The sequence below is a fragment of the Vulpes vulpes genome, chromosome 5 (assembly GCF_048418805.1).
Source record: "Vulpes vulpes isolate BD-2025 chromosome 5, VulVul3, whole genome shotgun sequence".
NCBI lineage: Eukaryota > Metazoa > Chordata > Mammalia > Carnivora > Canidae > Vulpes > Vulpes vulpes.
This window is the reverse complement of record NC_132784.1, coordinates 131,646,677-131,660,002: the sequence shown is the minus strand read 5'-3', so window position 1 is coordinate 131,660,002 and position 13,326 is coordinate 131,646,677. Positions and strand designations below refer to the sequence as shown.

Sequence of the window (13,326 nt, the reverse complement as noted above, 5' to 3'; positions counted from 1 at the left end):
ACCTGTAGTTTCCTCAATGAACATGAAGCAAGTATCAAACACCTTTGCTTAACCTCTGCTGGCCTGCCTTTTCAAGGTGAATGTTCTTCAAAGACCAAAAGAAATTTGAGCACAGAATTTTTGAACTTGTAACTCCAATGTAGCAAGCATGAAATATCTGAAAAATGAAAAAAAAATAAAGCTTATAATGCTAAGGGTTGATATACCATTTAATCTTCTCAGTGATGACTGGTCTTGCTTCAAGAAGACATGAAGACTACTTTGAAAATAAAAAAATTGATTAAAACTGCAAGCAACAGGAGAGATTGTCTTTCAGGTGGCCCCCTCACCATGAAAGATGTTGGGGAGGAAAAAACTTTACCCTTTAATATTCTTCTGGCTGGTCTGAGATTTAAACTGACATGAGACAGATTAAAGAAGAGAATAAGATTTAACTACATATGTACAGGGAATCGACGTAAACACGAGAGATTCCAAGATAGGCAAAATGAAGTATATCTGTCATTCTGGACTAAGGAGAAGGGGTTAGGGATTCCAGGCTTCACAGAGAGGGAAGACAATTCACAGGAAAAATGGATAGAATAAATGTTCAGTAAACAAGTATTTGCTGAGCCATTCAGAAACATAGGACTTTTTTTTTTTTTTTAAATCAAACAGGCTTCATTAGGTTCCTCCCTGTACTCCATACCTAGTTCATATGATACTGTAGTTATCTATAGTGATAGCTCCCTTCCTGGAATAGGTCCTCTGCATTCTTTTAGGCAGTTAGGGGGCAGGCAAAAATAAAAACTTTTAAAGTCTTCTGTTTTTTCAAAATAATCAGCCTGAAACGATCCACGTGTCAAAGAGACACATTTTGGGATGGCAAAGTTTGCTTCCCCATAATGTCTTCCCACCCAAGTTTATGATGGCCAATCTCCAGATTTTCTCCAAATAAAGTTTAAAGTATGTTATTTCAGCAGGTCACACACAGCAATGCCTGTCCTCCCACATTCTGTGTATACATAAGATGTGTTACATTTGCGTTGGGTATATATTTATATGTGCAAGTGCCTATCAATGCTTAAATGAACTGTTAGAAAAACATAAATGTGATCCTTTTGTATTTTGTTTTCAACAAATGCCTCTCATAGTGAAAGTCCAAGTTGAAGAATCATTTGAAAGTGTGCTGAAGAGAAATCACCTTAAGCTTTTTTGAAATCCACTGTCGTGAAAGGAACAATGGACAAGACTCATGGCAGGTAAGCTAATGGGAAGAAGCCCATTAGAGACCAATCCTGGAGGCTCAAAAAAATCACTGGAGGACTTTCTAGAAAATACCAATACTCAAGCTGTACCTGGACCAATTAAACCAGAATCTCTGGGATTGTACCCAGCCATCAGCTTTTCTAAAAGCTTCCTAGGTGATGCTGATATGCAGCCAGAACTCAGAAAAGAAACATTACTACCAACTGGATACTAGGTCTACTAATATCTCCAAATAATGTGACCAATGCTTTATGTTCATAAGATGCTATACAGTCGTTATCTCTTCTATATAATCCTATTCCTCTCTGTCTTTATTCTGAGACAACTTTTTAATTTCAGAATAATCATATACTCAATTCACAAACCTAGTTTCAAAGTCATTGAGGAATTAAATCCTCATTGAGAAAGCTTCTCAGAACTGTAAAGAGATCACTGAGAGATCCTAAGACTGAGCCCCAGAAACACTCTAGTAGTACTGATCCTATCTAGAAGTAGTGGTCCTACTTCACCAAGACACCAAGGGCAGCTCTTCACAGGACTGAATGGATGTGTAGGATGAGGGAGGGAGAGAGCACACTATAAGCAAGGAAAGTCAGATACTGGGAGAATGTTACCCTCAGGACATGAAATTTGAAATAGGTGGGACAGGCAGTTAAGATAAAGATCATGAATCACATGAGGATTTGAGGTGCCAGCTTTTAATAGGCTGCCAGCTGTGTGAATCGAGTATGGCACAGCCTTGAGTTGTTAAAATTGGATTGGACATCTGCAGAAAGTGAAAAAAAAAAAAAGATCTTGCCTGTCTTCTTCACTTTCATTCTGTATTTTACTCATCACATTGACAGTTGGGATTAGTACTTTCCTAATTCAATTGTTTTTGTAAATCCCCATTCATCTGATGATTGATTACAGGTGTCTATAAACTGAGAAATGACAGAGTAGCTTGGCCTCCCTTTGCTCCTTCCTTCAGTAAACCAGAGGCCTGGAAAGTCTTGGGGCTGCCTCGGGAACAGTAACACACTCTAAATGAGGAGCTGAAGGAAGGTGGAACATTTAAATTAACCTTCAGTGGAAACCCCAACCCACTTGTTATGGTCATTCTTGGCACAAAAGGCCTCTCATGTTGGCTAAAATCCAGAAACACAAAAATGGTAAAATAGCAGGACAGAAAGTTGGCATAGACCCTGTGGTGATTTCCCTGTCCCACTGACTCCCCTGCCTTGGAATTCTGTCTAGACTTGGCTTCAAGGCACATTTTTTCAGCCTTTGGTAGGCAGAGGTGTCCGACTTCTGCAATGTGTACATGATTTAAAAAGAACTAAGAACAGTCTCTCAACAAACCACTGCTTTCTAAAGGTCAAATCTCACTGCTCCAAGTGTGACCGGGAAACACAAATATATTCCAGACCACTCAGCCCACAGGTGCAGAAGCTGAGGGCTGCAAATTTCATGTGCAGATTTGCAGGGTCCTCTCTCTGAGTCTCCAGATGCACAGGGAATGTTTTATGTACAGGAAGACAGAGGCTACGCAGGGACAGCTGGGTTTCGGAGAAAAAAGTAGGGACATGTAGTTAATTCTACCACAAATCCCCACATTCAAGCCACCAACATAGGAGGGAGAAGGGAAGCATCCAGGGGGATTTCATCCACATACTTATTCCAAAAATTTTGAGTGCTTACTACATGTCAAATATTTTCCACTGATATTTTCCTGTCTGTGACAAAATTTCTCACACTAGAGAAATATGTTTCTTGCCACTCAGAAATCACTGTGCAATTCAGGGAGTTAGAACATGGACATACCATTTGCCCCTGATTTATGATACCACCAAGAAAGTGATGGTATGATGTTCCTTTTATCTAACAATCCTAGTCGCTTTTCCTGAATGCCCTGGAGAGAAACATTCCCTGAGGAGTAGATTGCACAAAGGAAGCACCTGCCTGAAGGAGATTGAGAAATGTTTAAATTGAAATGCAACAGTTGGACCCTTTTGTGCCCAATGGATATGTTGCCAGGAGGCTGTTGCCTTGGAGAGCCATAGGTTTTCAAATTCTCCACAAATAGAAATACAAAAAATTTTATCTGATGATGACAGTAACGATGATTAAAGTAGGCTAATAAAAATATAGAAGGAGGTAAGAAGAATGAGGGGGAAAAAGCAGAAGAATAATCTAAAACTATAAGGTGAAGGAAGGATTCAGGGACATTGATATCGGGACTTAATTCATTCAGAGATATTTATTGAGCACCTATAGTTTTCAGACGGTGCTAGATGCTGAGTATATAATAGTAAACAAAGAAATCAAACTGTCATGAAACTACCATATAGTAATGAAGAGAGAATACTGGAAAAAACTGTAGGATGTCATGTGCTGAGGTAGAGGAGGAGGGAAAAAGAATTCAATGTGGATCTATGCCTTGGGTGGGTATTAATTTGTTTAATAGATGTCAGAGAAAGATACACCTAGAAGAAAACATTTGAGTAGAAGCCAATGGCTAAATAAAGAATCATTCTTTGGACACAGTTGATTCTTTGACTTGCTCATCTTTTCTATTCCCAGCTCAGTATCCCAATTTCATTACTATCAGGACCATACTGTTCATGAGGTCTAAAACATCTTCTCATTATTGGACCATGTAGACCAAAACACAAGAAGAGTTTATGACCAGTGAGTCTTCCATGCCTTCCTCTGGCCAGGTCCCAGATCTCTTGCTCTGTATGCCTGGTAGTTTCTGAGTTATTCTTGCTTCTTCCAAAAACATCAAGAAACCAATCCAGAGCATGTGCTCCAGTCTCTTCAGAATAAGGGTGAGGGATTTCTTAATTCAGATTAACGAATTAGAAAAGAATATTAGGGAGTCGGCAGGCTTCCAGAATCAGTATAACTCTTTGGCAGAGGAGAGGTAAGAATACTTTCTTTGTTCTTTTCCCTCTTTATGTTGAATTTTTGGAGTATTCTCATTCTAGTATCAGCAATATGGAAGAAACCAACTCCATCCTCTTACTCAAATGTGCTTTATTAAAGCAATAAGAGCTCTTTAGCTTCAAGCTAAATTCACACTGCACACCTCCAGAGGGGCATCTATCTAGTCCACCATTTGGAGTCTTGCTTTGACTGGCTCTGCCCTGACCAGCGTCCTGATCTTGGGGGCAAGCATGACAGCCATGGGAAACAGCATGGAACATGATAGATTTTCTGAGCAGCTTGTGTACCTTTCTCTCTCTTGTATATATAGGCCCCACTGAATGGCTTTTTAAAGTCTTAGACATAATTTTATAGTTGGGCAATTGGGTAGCTAAGCTGCCTTAGAACTCTTGTCCCTGTAATTCTTCACAATTGTATAAAGTTTTGTTTTTCGAAGTTCTTCCATCTATTTTCTCACTTGTTCCTCATAATAGGGTTGTTAGGAAGCCTGTGCTATTTGATAACCTCCATTTTATAGGTGAAAAAATATGAGTCTCAGGGAGGTCAAGTTGTTTGTCCAAGAACCTGAGCAGGTAACTTCAGAGCTCTGAGAGACATGCAGTTCTTCTGAGCCTGAATCTATTGCTCTTCAATTCCATCTCAAATGTGCAGAATCCTGGGATTGGATTCTGGCCACATGTAAAATTCTTGCCTATGGGAAACAAGTCCCCTTCCTACCTACCTTATACCCAAAGCGTAATTTGATCTTCCTGGACTCATGAAGGAAACTGCAGGTGAAGCTGTTTCCTGTGCAGTGAGATGTGAACATCCAACAATGGTGAGAATTGGTGACATTGAGAACTTTCCATTTCCTACCTTCCCTCCCCAGAAGCCCACCACCCAGGCCTTGGTCATGATTCCACCAATGCTTTCTGACTTATGAGCTCAGCTCCATTCATAAAGGAGTTTCCAGTTAAGCTACACAGGATGAGCAGGAGTGGTGGGCCATCCCCTCTGCCTGCCATAATTAAGCCTTTTCCTCTATGTAGTAGCAAACACAACACACAGAACATTGAACACATCCAGAACTGACATTAAATGGAGAGTAGAGACAGCTTCTAGAGAACGAAAGTAAGGATGATGAGGTCCATCCTCATTTGTGATCTAGAACTTTGCTACCTAAGTGATCCACAAACCAGCTGATCAGTATCACCAGGAGGAGGGGGCTAGTTAGAAACACAGAAGCTCAGGCCTCATCCAAGACCTCTCAACCGAGAATCTGCATTTTAACAAGATCCCCAGAGCCAGACTAGTTGCATCCCCTCTGTCTCTCACCCTCTTTCCCTCCCCACTCCTCTGTATTGTTGTGTCTTTTTCACAACACCCCAATCTCATAATACTCATGCTCTTCAATCTATTACTTAAATTCTCACAACTTATAGGTATGGTTTTCCCTCCACTTTACTGGCACTGAAACTGAGGATAAGAGAGTAAGATTGCCACTAAATATAACTGCACTTGGGATTTGAAGCCAGGTTTGGCTCATTGCAAACCTATAACCAGAACTATTCTATACAAGTCCTCGGTGGCCCCCTCTTTCCAGGGGAGCTCTTTTCAGAACAGAAGAAAGGCAGGATGCCTGGGTAGCTCAGCGGTTCAAGGTCTGCAGTTCAGGTTGTGATCCTAGTCCAGGGATCAGAGTCCCACATCAGGCCCCCTGTGAGGAACCTGCTTTTCTCCCTCTGCCTATGTCTCTGCCTCTCTCTCTGTGTCTCTCATGAATAAATTTTAAAAATCTTAAAAAAAAAAAAAAAGAACAGAGGAAAGGTAATTCTTACCCGTCTTGAAGAGTCACAGAGGGAGATTTCCTCGGGCAGTTCAGGGCTCCCCTCTATGGTCACAAAATGGCTATAGGAACTTCAAGCTTCACAATTCAAAAATCATCCAGAAAAAAACAAGGTTCTTCTGATCTATCGACTTGTCCTGGCATCTCTTATCTGTTGGTTCTTGGCCCAAATTGTCTCATCCCCATTCTTGTACCCATCACAGAGGCTGAAGGTGGAAATACTGACAGTGTTAAATCTATTTGGGTGTACTCCTAGAGCTGTGAGTGGTGTCTTTCCACACAGTCACATGGCTCGGGGATCCCTGGGTGGCTCAGCAGTTTAATGCCTGCCTTTGGCCAAGGGCATGATCCTGGAGTCCCGGGATCGAGTTCCATATCAGGCTTCTTGCATGGAGCCTGCTTCTCCCTCTGCCTGTGTCTCTGCCTTTCTGTGTGTGTGTGTGTGTGTGTGTGTGTCTTTCATGAATAAATAAATAAAATCTTAAAAAAAAACCAATCACATGGCTAAACAGGAGGAAGAAAATATCTTCCTCCTTCACCTACAAGAGGTAAAATGAAAATGTAACATGGACAAAAAAAAAAAAAAAAACCTTACATCCTTAAAAAAAATTAAGACTGTGCTAGAAATACACTTATGGACAAGACCATGCATTAACTAGAAAAAAAAAATCAAGTCACAAAACAAATTTTTTAGCACTATTCTATGTCTTTTAAAAAAATGATTTATCTTTAAAATAGGGTACATAAAAGAATGCTAAAAATAATAGGCTGTAAGAAACTTTTATTCTTGATGCTTTTCTTAATATTTTGGCTTTTCTATTCAACAAGCATATATCATTTATAGACTACATATTTAAAACATAGTTTTAAACATACTTTTTTCCTTTAGCATCATTATTATCCTCAATATCAATATACAGATTTTAAGACACACACACACACACACACACACACACACACACACACACACACATATATATATATATATATATATATATATATATATATAGTTCTATAGCATTGTTTAAGATGAATTTTGTTGAAATATCTCCTGTTGGTATTATTATCTCAGTAGCTTATGCCATTCTACAAGAGATCCCCTCTAGAAAAGCGTATCTTCCCTAAGAAAAGTGAAACCCAGGAGTACCTGGGTGGTTCAGTCAGCTAAGCATTGGGATTGTGATTTCAGCTCCAGTCATGATCTCCTGACCCTGAGATCAGGCTCTGCATTGGGCACGTAGCCTGCTTAAGATTCTCTCTCTGCCCCAATGAATAGATGATAGATAGATAGATAGATAGATAGATAGATAGATAGATAGATAAGAAAAATGAAACCCAGATCTTGGTAGCACTTAAAAGAGAATCTTCTCATGGGAAGAGGTCATGAGGAAACCAGCCCATCTTCCTTCCCCTGGGAGTTGCCTCACCTGTTGTTCTGTGGCCTTTAACACTTCTGCCCATATTCAAAATAAACATCTTTATCTTGTTACCTCTTTGCATAGCCGAAAAAAACATGTTGAACTTTTTACAAATGATATAAAAGAATTTACTAATGGATGAGGAATTATGAAAAATAAATAAGCTTAAAGGACAATGATTCCATTACGTATGCCATGTTCTTGGGGGAGCATAAATGGGAGCTCAAACAAATGAAACCATCTAGAAACAAGAGGGCTGCATCCTACCTCCTAGATCCATCCCAGCTTTCTACTGGATTCCTTTTCTCTCTTCTTAATTAATTGAACCATAATTGACATATATTTGTTTCATGTATATAACACAGTGATTCAACAGTTGTATTCTTTGCAGACTGATCGCCGTAATAAATCTCATACCAACTGTCATCACACAAAGTTAATGCGATATTACTGACCGTAATTCCCATGATGTACGTACGTCACATCCCCATGGCTTACTTACTTTATACCACGGCTTACTTATTTTATAAATGGAAGTTTATACTTCTTGATCCTCTTCACCTATTTCACATACCCCCAAACTCCCTCCTTTCTGGCAACCACACTCTGTTCTCGGTATCTCGGAGCCTGGGTTTTGTTTGTTTTGTTTTTATGTTCCATTCATAAGTGAATTATGTGATATTTGTCTTCCTGTGTCTGATCTGTTTCACTTAGCATAATACCCAATGGATATATCTTGACTATTATAAATAATGCTGCAATTAAGAAAGAGGTCCATGGATCTTTTCAGATTAGTGTTTTTGTTTTCTGTGGATAGGTACCCAGGCATAAACTGCTGGATCACAAAGTACTTCTATTTTTTATTTTTTGAGAAGCCCTCTTGATGTTTTCCATACAGGCTGCACCAATTTGCATTCCTACCAACAATGCATGAGTCTCTCTTTTTCTCTACATCCTTACCAACAGTTATTTTCTTATCTTTTTGATATTAGCCATTCTGACAGGTGTGAGGTGATATCTCATTGTGGTTTTGATTTGTGTTTCCTCAATGATTAATGATACTGAGCATCTTTTCAGATGCCTGTTGGCCATCTGTAGGTCTTCTTGGAGAAATTGTCTGTTCAGGTCCATTTTAAAATAAGATTTTTTTTTTATTGAGTGCTAGAAGTTCTTTATATATTTTGGATATTGACACTTTATCTGATATTTAATTTGCAAATATCCTCTTCCATTCAGTAACTTGCCTTTTGGTTTTGTTGATGGTTTCCTTCACTGTGGAGAAGGGTTAGTCTCGTGTGCTTATTTTGCCCTTTTGTTTGTTTTGTAGACCTTACCTTTGGAGTTGGATAAAGGAAAATAATTCTAAAACTGATGCCAAGGAATTTACTATCTATGTCTTCTTCTAGGAGTTTTATGGTTTCATGTCTTACATTCAAGTCCTTACTTCATTTTGAGTTCATTTCTGTATGTGGTGTAACTTTCATTACATGCATGATATATGGTCCAGCTTCATTCTTTTGCTTATAGCTGTCAAGTTCGTCAAACACCATTTATTGAAGAGATTGTCATTTCCCCATTGTATATTCTTTCCTCCTTTCTCAAATATTAACTGATCACATAAGCATAGGTTTATTTCTGGGCTTTCTATTTTGTTCCATAAATCTGTGTGTCTTATAATATGTAGATGGGTCTTGTACCATGCTGTTTTGATCACTACAGCTTTGTAATATATTTTGAAATCTGTCACTATGATACCTCCAGCTTCATTCTTTCTCAGGATTGCTTGGTTGGTTGGGCTCTTTTGTGGTTCTAAATAAGTTTTGGGGAGTACTTGAGTGGCTCAGTAGTTGAATATCTGCTTTTGGCTCAGATCATGATCCCAGGGTGCTGGAATCAAGAGCCCTGCATCGGACTCCCCACAGGGAGCCTGCTTGTCCCTTTGCCTATGTCTCTGTCTCTCTTTGTGTATCTCTTGTGAATAAATAAATAAAATCTTAAAAAATATATAAATAGATAAGTTTTTAGATTATATTTTCTAGTTCTGTGAAAAATAGTATTGGTATATTGATAGGGACTGCATTAAATCTGTAGAATGCTTTAAGCAGTATGGACATTTAAACTACATTAATTATTTCCATCCATGAGACTGGTACATCTTTCCATGTGTGTAATCTTCAGTTTCTTTCTTTCTTTTTTTTTAATTTATTTTTTTTATTGGAGTTCAACTTGCCAACATATAGCATAACACCCAGATCTCATCCCATCTTCAGTTTCTTTCATCAGTGTTTTATGGTTTTCAGAATGCAGGTCTTTCACCTCCTTAGTTAAGTTTATTCCTAGGTATTTTATTCTTTTTGGTGCAATTGTGAATGGCATTGTTTTCTTAATTTATCTTTCTGCTACTTCGTTAGTAGTATATAGAAATACAACAGATTTCTGTATATTAATTTTGTATGCTACAACTTTACTGAATTCATTTATTACTTCTAATAGTTTTTTTGGTGGATTCCTTAGGGTTTTCTATTCATAGTATCATGTCCTCTGCAAATACTGACAGTTTTACTTCTTCCTTACCCATTTGGATGCCTTGTATTTATTTTTTCTTCTCTGATTGTTGTAGCTAAGACTTCTAGTACTATGGTGAGTAAAAGTGGTAAGAATGGACATCCTTGACTTGTTCCTGATCTTAGAGGAAGCACCCTCAGCTTTTCACCATTGAATATGATTACCTATGAGTTTATCATGTATGACCTTATCATGTTGAGGTATGTTCCCTCTAAACCTACTTTGTTGAGAGTTTTCATCAAGAATGGATGATGAATTTTGTCAAATGTTTTTTCTCCATCTTATTGAGATGATCACATAATTTCTATCCTTTATTTTGTTAATGTGGTGTAGCACATTGATTGATTTGTGGTATTGAACCATACTTGCATCCCTGGAATAAATTCCACTTGATCACGGTGAGTGATCCTTTTAATACACTGTTGAATGCTGTTTGCTAATATTTTTTTAATTAGAAAAATTATTTATTTCTGCTTCTTTCATACATCTTATTGTGCAGAAACAGTCTCACACATATCTGAATAATGTACTGTCACACTGTTTAAAGGCAAAGCACCATAGGTAAAGCTGATCAGAGTTCTCAGCTTATGGGATCTTGTTTCCTGATTTTACATTAATTTTTGAAAGTCAGAAATGTCATCTCCACAAAATGTTAAGGGGGCTGTAAGAAATAATCACTTTATTCAATATTATAGTTGTGGAAATGGGAGTATATTTTCTTTAAGAAATGAAAAACTAAGAAGAAAATGCCACTAAACATCATTGGTGTGTTAGTACAGGCCAGCAGGAGAAATACTGTGGGAAGTTTGTCTCTTTGATACCAAGAAGACATTCTAGTTCAGGTTTTAATATCATTCCTATTTCTCACGAGATGCTTCTTCTCTGCTGCTTCACTCTTTTTCCATATTTCACATCAGAGGATTGGTACAGCCTTTAAAACTTCATTAACAGGAGCAAATATAATATCCATGGATTTCTTGTCAAAAGACATTTTTTAACCCATCAAGTAGCCTGGCAGTTTCATTCTCATGAATACTCTAGCCATGAAAATCGAATTCAATGAATAGAAGAATAAATAGAAGAAATAAATAGAAGAATAAATAGAAGAAATAAATAAATAGAAGAAATAAATAAATAAATAGAAGAATAAATAGAAGAAATAAATAGAAGAATAAATAGAATAAATAAATAAATAAATAAATAAATAAATAAATAAATAAATAGAAGAAGAAATCTATTGAGTTTTGGAATGTTTGGTGCATTCGATTGGTCCAGGATTATGAAACCTAAACCTCCCATTGTGAACAGGAAGCTGGATGCAAGTCCTTCCATAATATATTGTCCATTTACTCTGTAGGCCAAGAAAGCTACTGGTCTCTGATGTCCATGTTCATCAGTCATAGAACCAACACTTGGAGGTTCAACAATAACATCATAAATTATTCCTCTGGTGATGAGGAAGTAAGACACCACCACCAGAGCGTACACCATCGTGGCCGACGGCATGTGCACCCAGGGCAGCTTCTTCAGCTTCAGGTTGGGGCATTTGAGCACTAAGAACGGGACGCGGTACAAGATCTCCATGTTGGTGGCAGCAGGGGTTTCTCTCTCGACCTGTTTGCTAATATTTTGTTGAGGACTTTTGCATCTATGTTCACCAGGAATATTATTGGCCTGTAGTTTTCTTTTTTTGTAGTGTCTTTGTCTGGTTTAGGTATCACGATATTGCTGGCCTCATACAATGTGTTTGGAAGCTTTTCTTTCTCTTATTTTTTTGAAATAGTTTCATACTATTATAGTTGGAAAAGATGTTTGATATGATTTCAATATTCTTAAATTTATTGAGACTTGTTTTGTGGCCTGACATATGATCTAACCTGGAGAATGTTTCATGTGCACTTTAAAAGAACTGGCATTCTGTTGTTTTCAGATGGAATGTTCTGTGTATGTCTAAGTTCATATGGTCTAATGTGCTGCTGGAAGACACTGTTTCCTTATTGATTTTCTGCCTAAATGACGTATCCATTGATACAAGTTGGGTGTTAAAATCCCCTACTATTATTGTATTACTGTCAACTCTACCTTTATGTTCATTGATATTTGTTTTATGGATTTAGGTGCTATGATGTTGGGTGCATAGATATTTACAATTGTTATTTCCTCTTGTTGGATTGCTATCTTTATCATTATATAATGTCCTTTTTTGTCTCCGTTACTGTCTTTGTTTTAAAGTCTATTTTGTGACTGATGTAAGTATTGCTACTTCAGCTTTATTTTCACTTAATTTTGCATGGAATATCTTTTTCCATTCCTTCACTTTCAGTCTGCATGTGTGTTTAGGTCTGAAATGAGTGTCTTCAGATTATATATGGATGGGTCTTCTTTTTGTTGCCATTTCATCACCCTGTATCTTTTTGATTGATTTAGACTATTTACATGTAAACTAATTATTGATAGGTATGTACTTATTGCTACTTTGTTCATTGTTTTCTGATTGTTTTCATATTTCTTCTCTGATCCTTTCTTTATCTTTTGCTCTCCTTGCTTGTGATTGATGACTTTCTTTATTATAGGTTTTTGGTTTGTGGTTACCATGAGATTTATATATAACATCCTAAGTATATAACAGTGTATATTAAGTTGGTGGTCACTTAATTTGAACACATTTTAAAAGAACTTCATTTGAACTGCCCCCTCCTTGTTTTATGTATATGTTTTAATATTTTACATCTTTTTATTTTGGAGTCCCTTTAACCAACTTTTTAGATACAACTGATTTTAATATTTTTGTCTTTTAACCTAGTATAAAGCTAGTATAGTTTTATATGTGTTTGCTCTACTGCCTTTACTGTATGCTTGCTCTACTCATGAAATTGTTTCCTTTCTTAATTTCTTGCTGCTAATTATGGCCTTGGCCATTAAAAGAAGTTCCTTTAAAAATTTTGTAGGGCTAGTTTAGTGGTGGTAAACTCTTTTAACTTTTGTTTTTCTAGAAACTCTGTATCTCCTTTAATTCTGAATGATCACCTTACTGGGCAGTAAGGTGGGGATTTTATTTATTTATTTTATTTTATTTTAGTACTTTGAGTATGTCATGCCACTTTCTTCTGGCCTGCAAAGTTTCTGATGAAAACTCTGCTAATAGCACTGTGGTATTGCCCTTGTATGTAATAAGGTTTTTTTCCCCTTTATCTTACTGCTCTTAAGATTCTCTCTTTATTAGTAACTTATAACATTTTAATTATAATGTGCCTTAGTGTCTTAGGGTCTTTTGGGATTTCCTCTGGGTTTCCTGGACCTGGATTCCTGTTTCCTTCCCCTGACTAGGGATGTTCTGAGCCA

At 37.3% G+C, this 13,326-nt stretch overlaps 1 protein-coding gene across 1 annotated transcript; it reads right to left on the bottom strand.

The window, feature by feature from the left end:
- Positions 1–10,978: 10,978 nt before the first annotated feature.
- Positions 10,979–11,568, bottom strand: LOC112925794 (oligosaccharyltransferase complex subunit OSTC-like). Its single transcript, XM_072757400.1, has 2 exons — positions 11,197–11,568; positions 10,979–11,056 (listed from the first exon to the last, which is right to left on the bottom strand). The coding sequence occupies exons 1-2, from the start codon at positions 11,566–11,568 to the stop codon at positions 10,979–10,981; spliced, it is 450 nt and encodes a 149-aa protein (XP_072613501.1).
- Positions 11,569–13,326: the final 1,758 nt, after the last annotated feature.

Bases quoted from the DNA above. Each gene is read 5' to 3' on its own strand.
- LOC112925794 (XM_072757400.1), bottom strand. From the start codon at position 11,568: ATGGAGATCTTGTACCGCGTCCCGTTCTTAGTGCTCAAATGCCCCAAC. The intron at 11,057-11,196 runs TTATTTATTTAT...TTCTTCTATTTA, and splicing joins TTCTTCTTCTATTTATTTAT to TTCTTCTATTCATTGAATTC.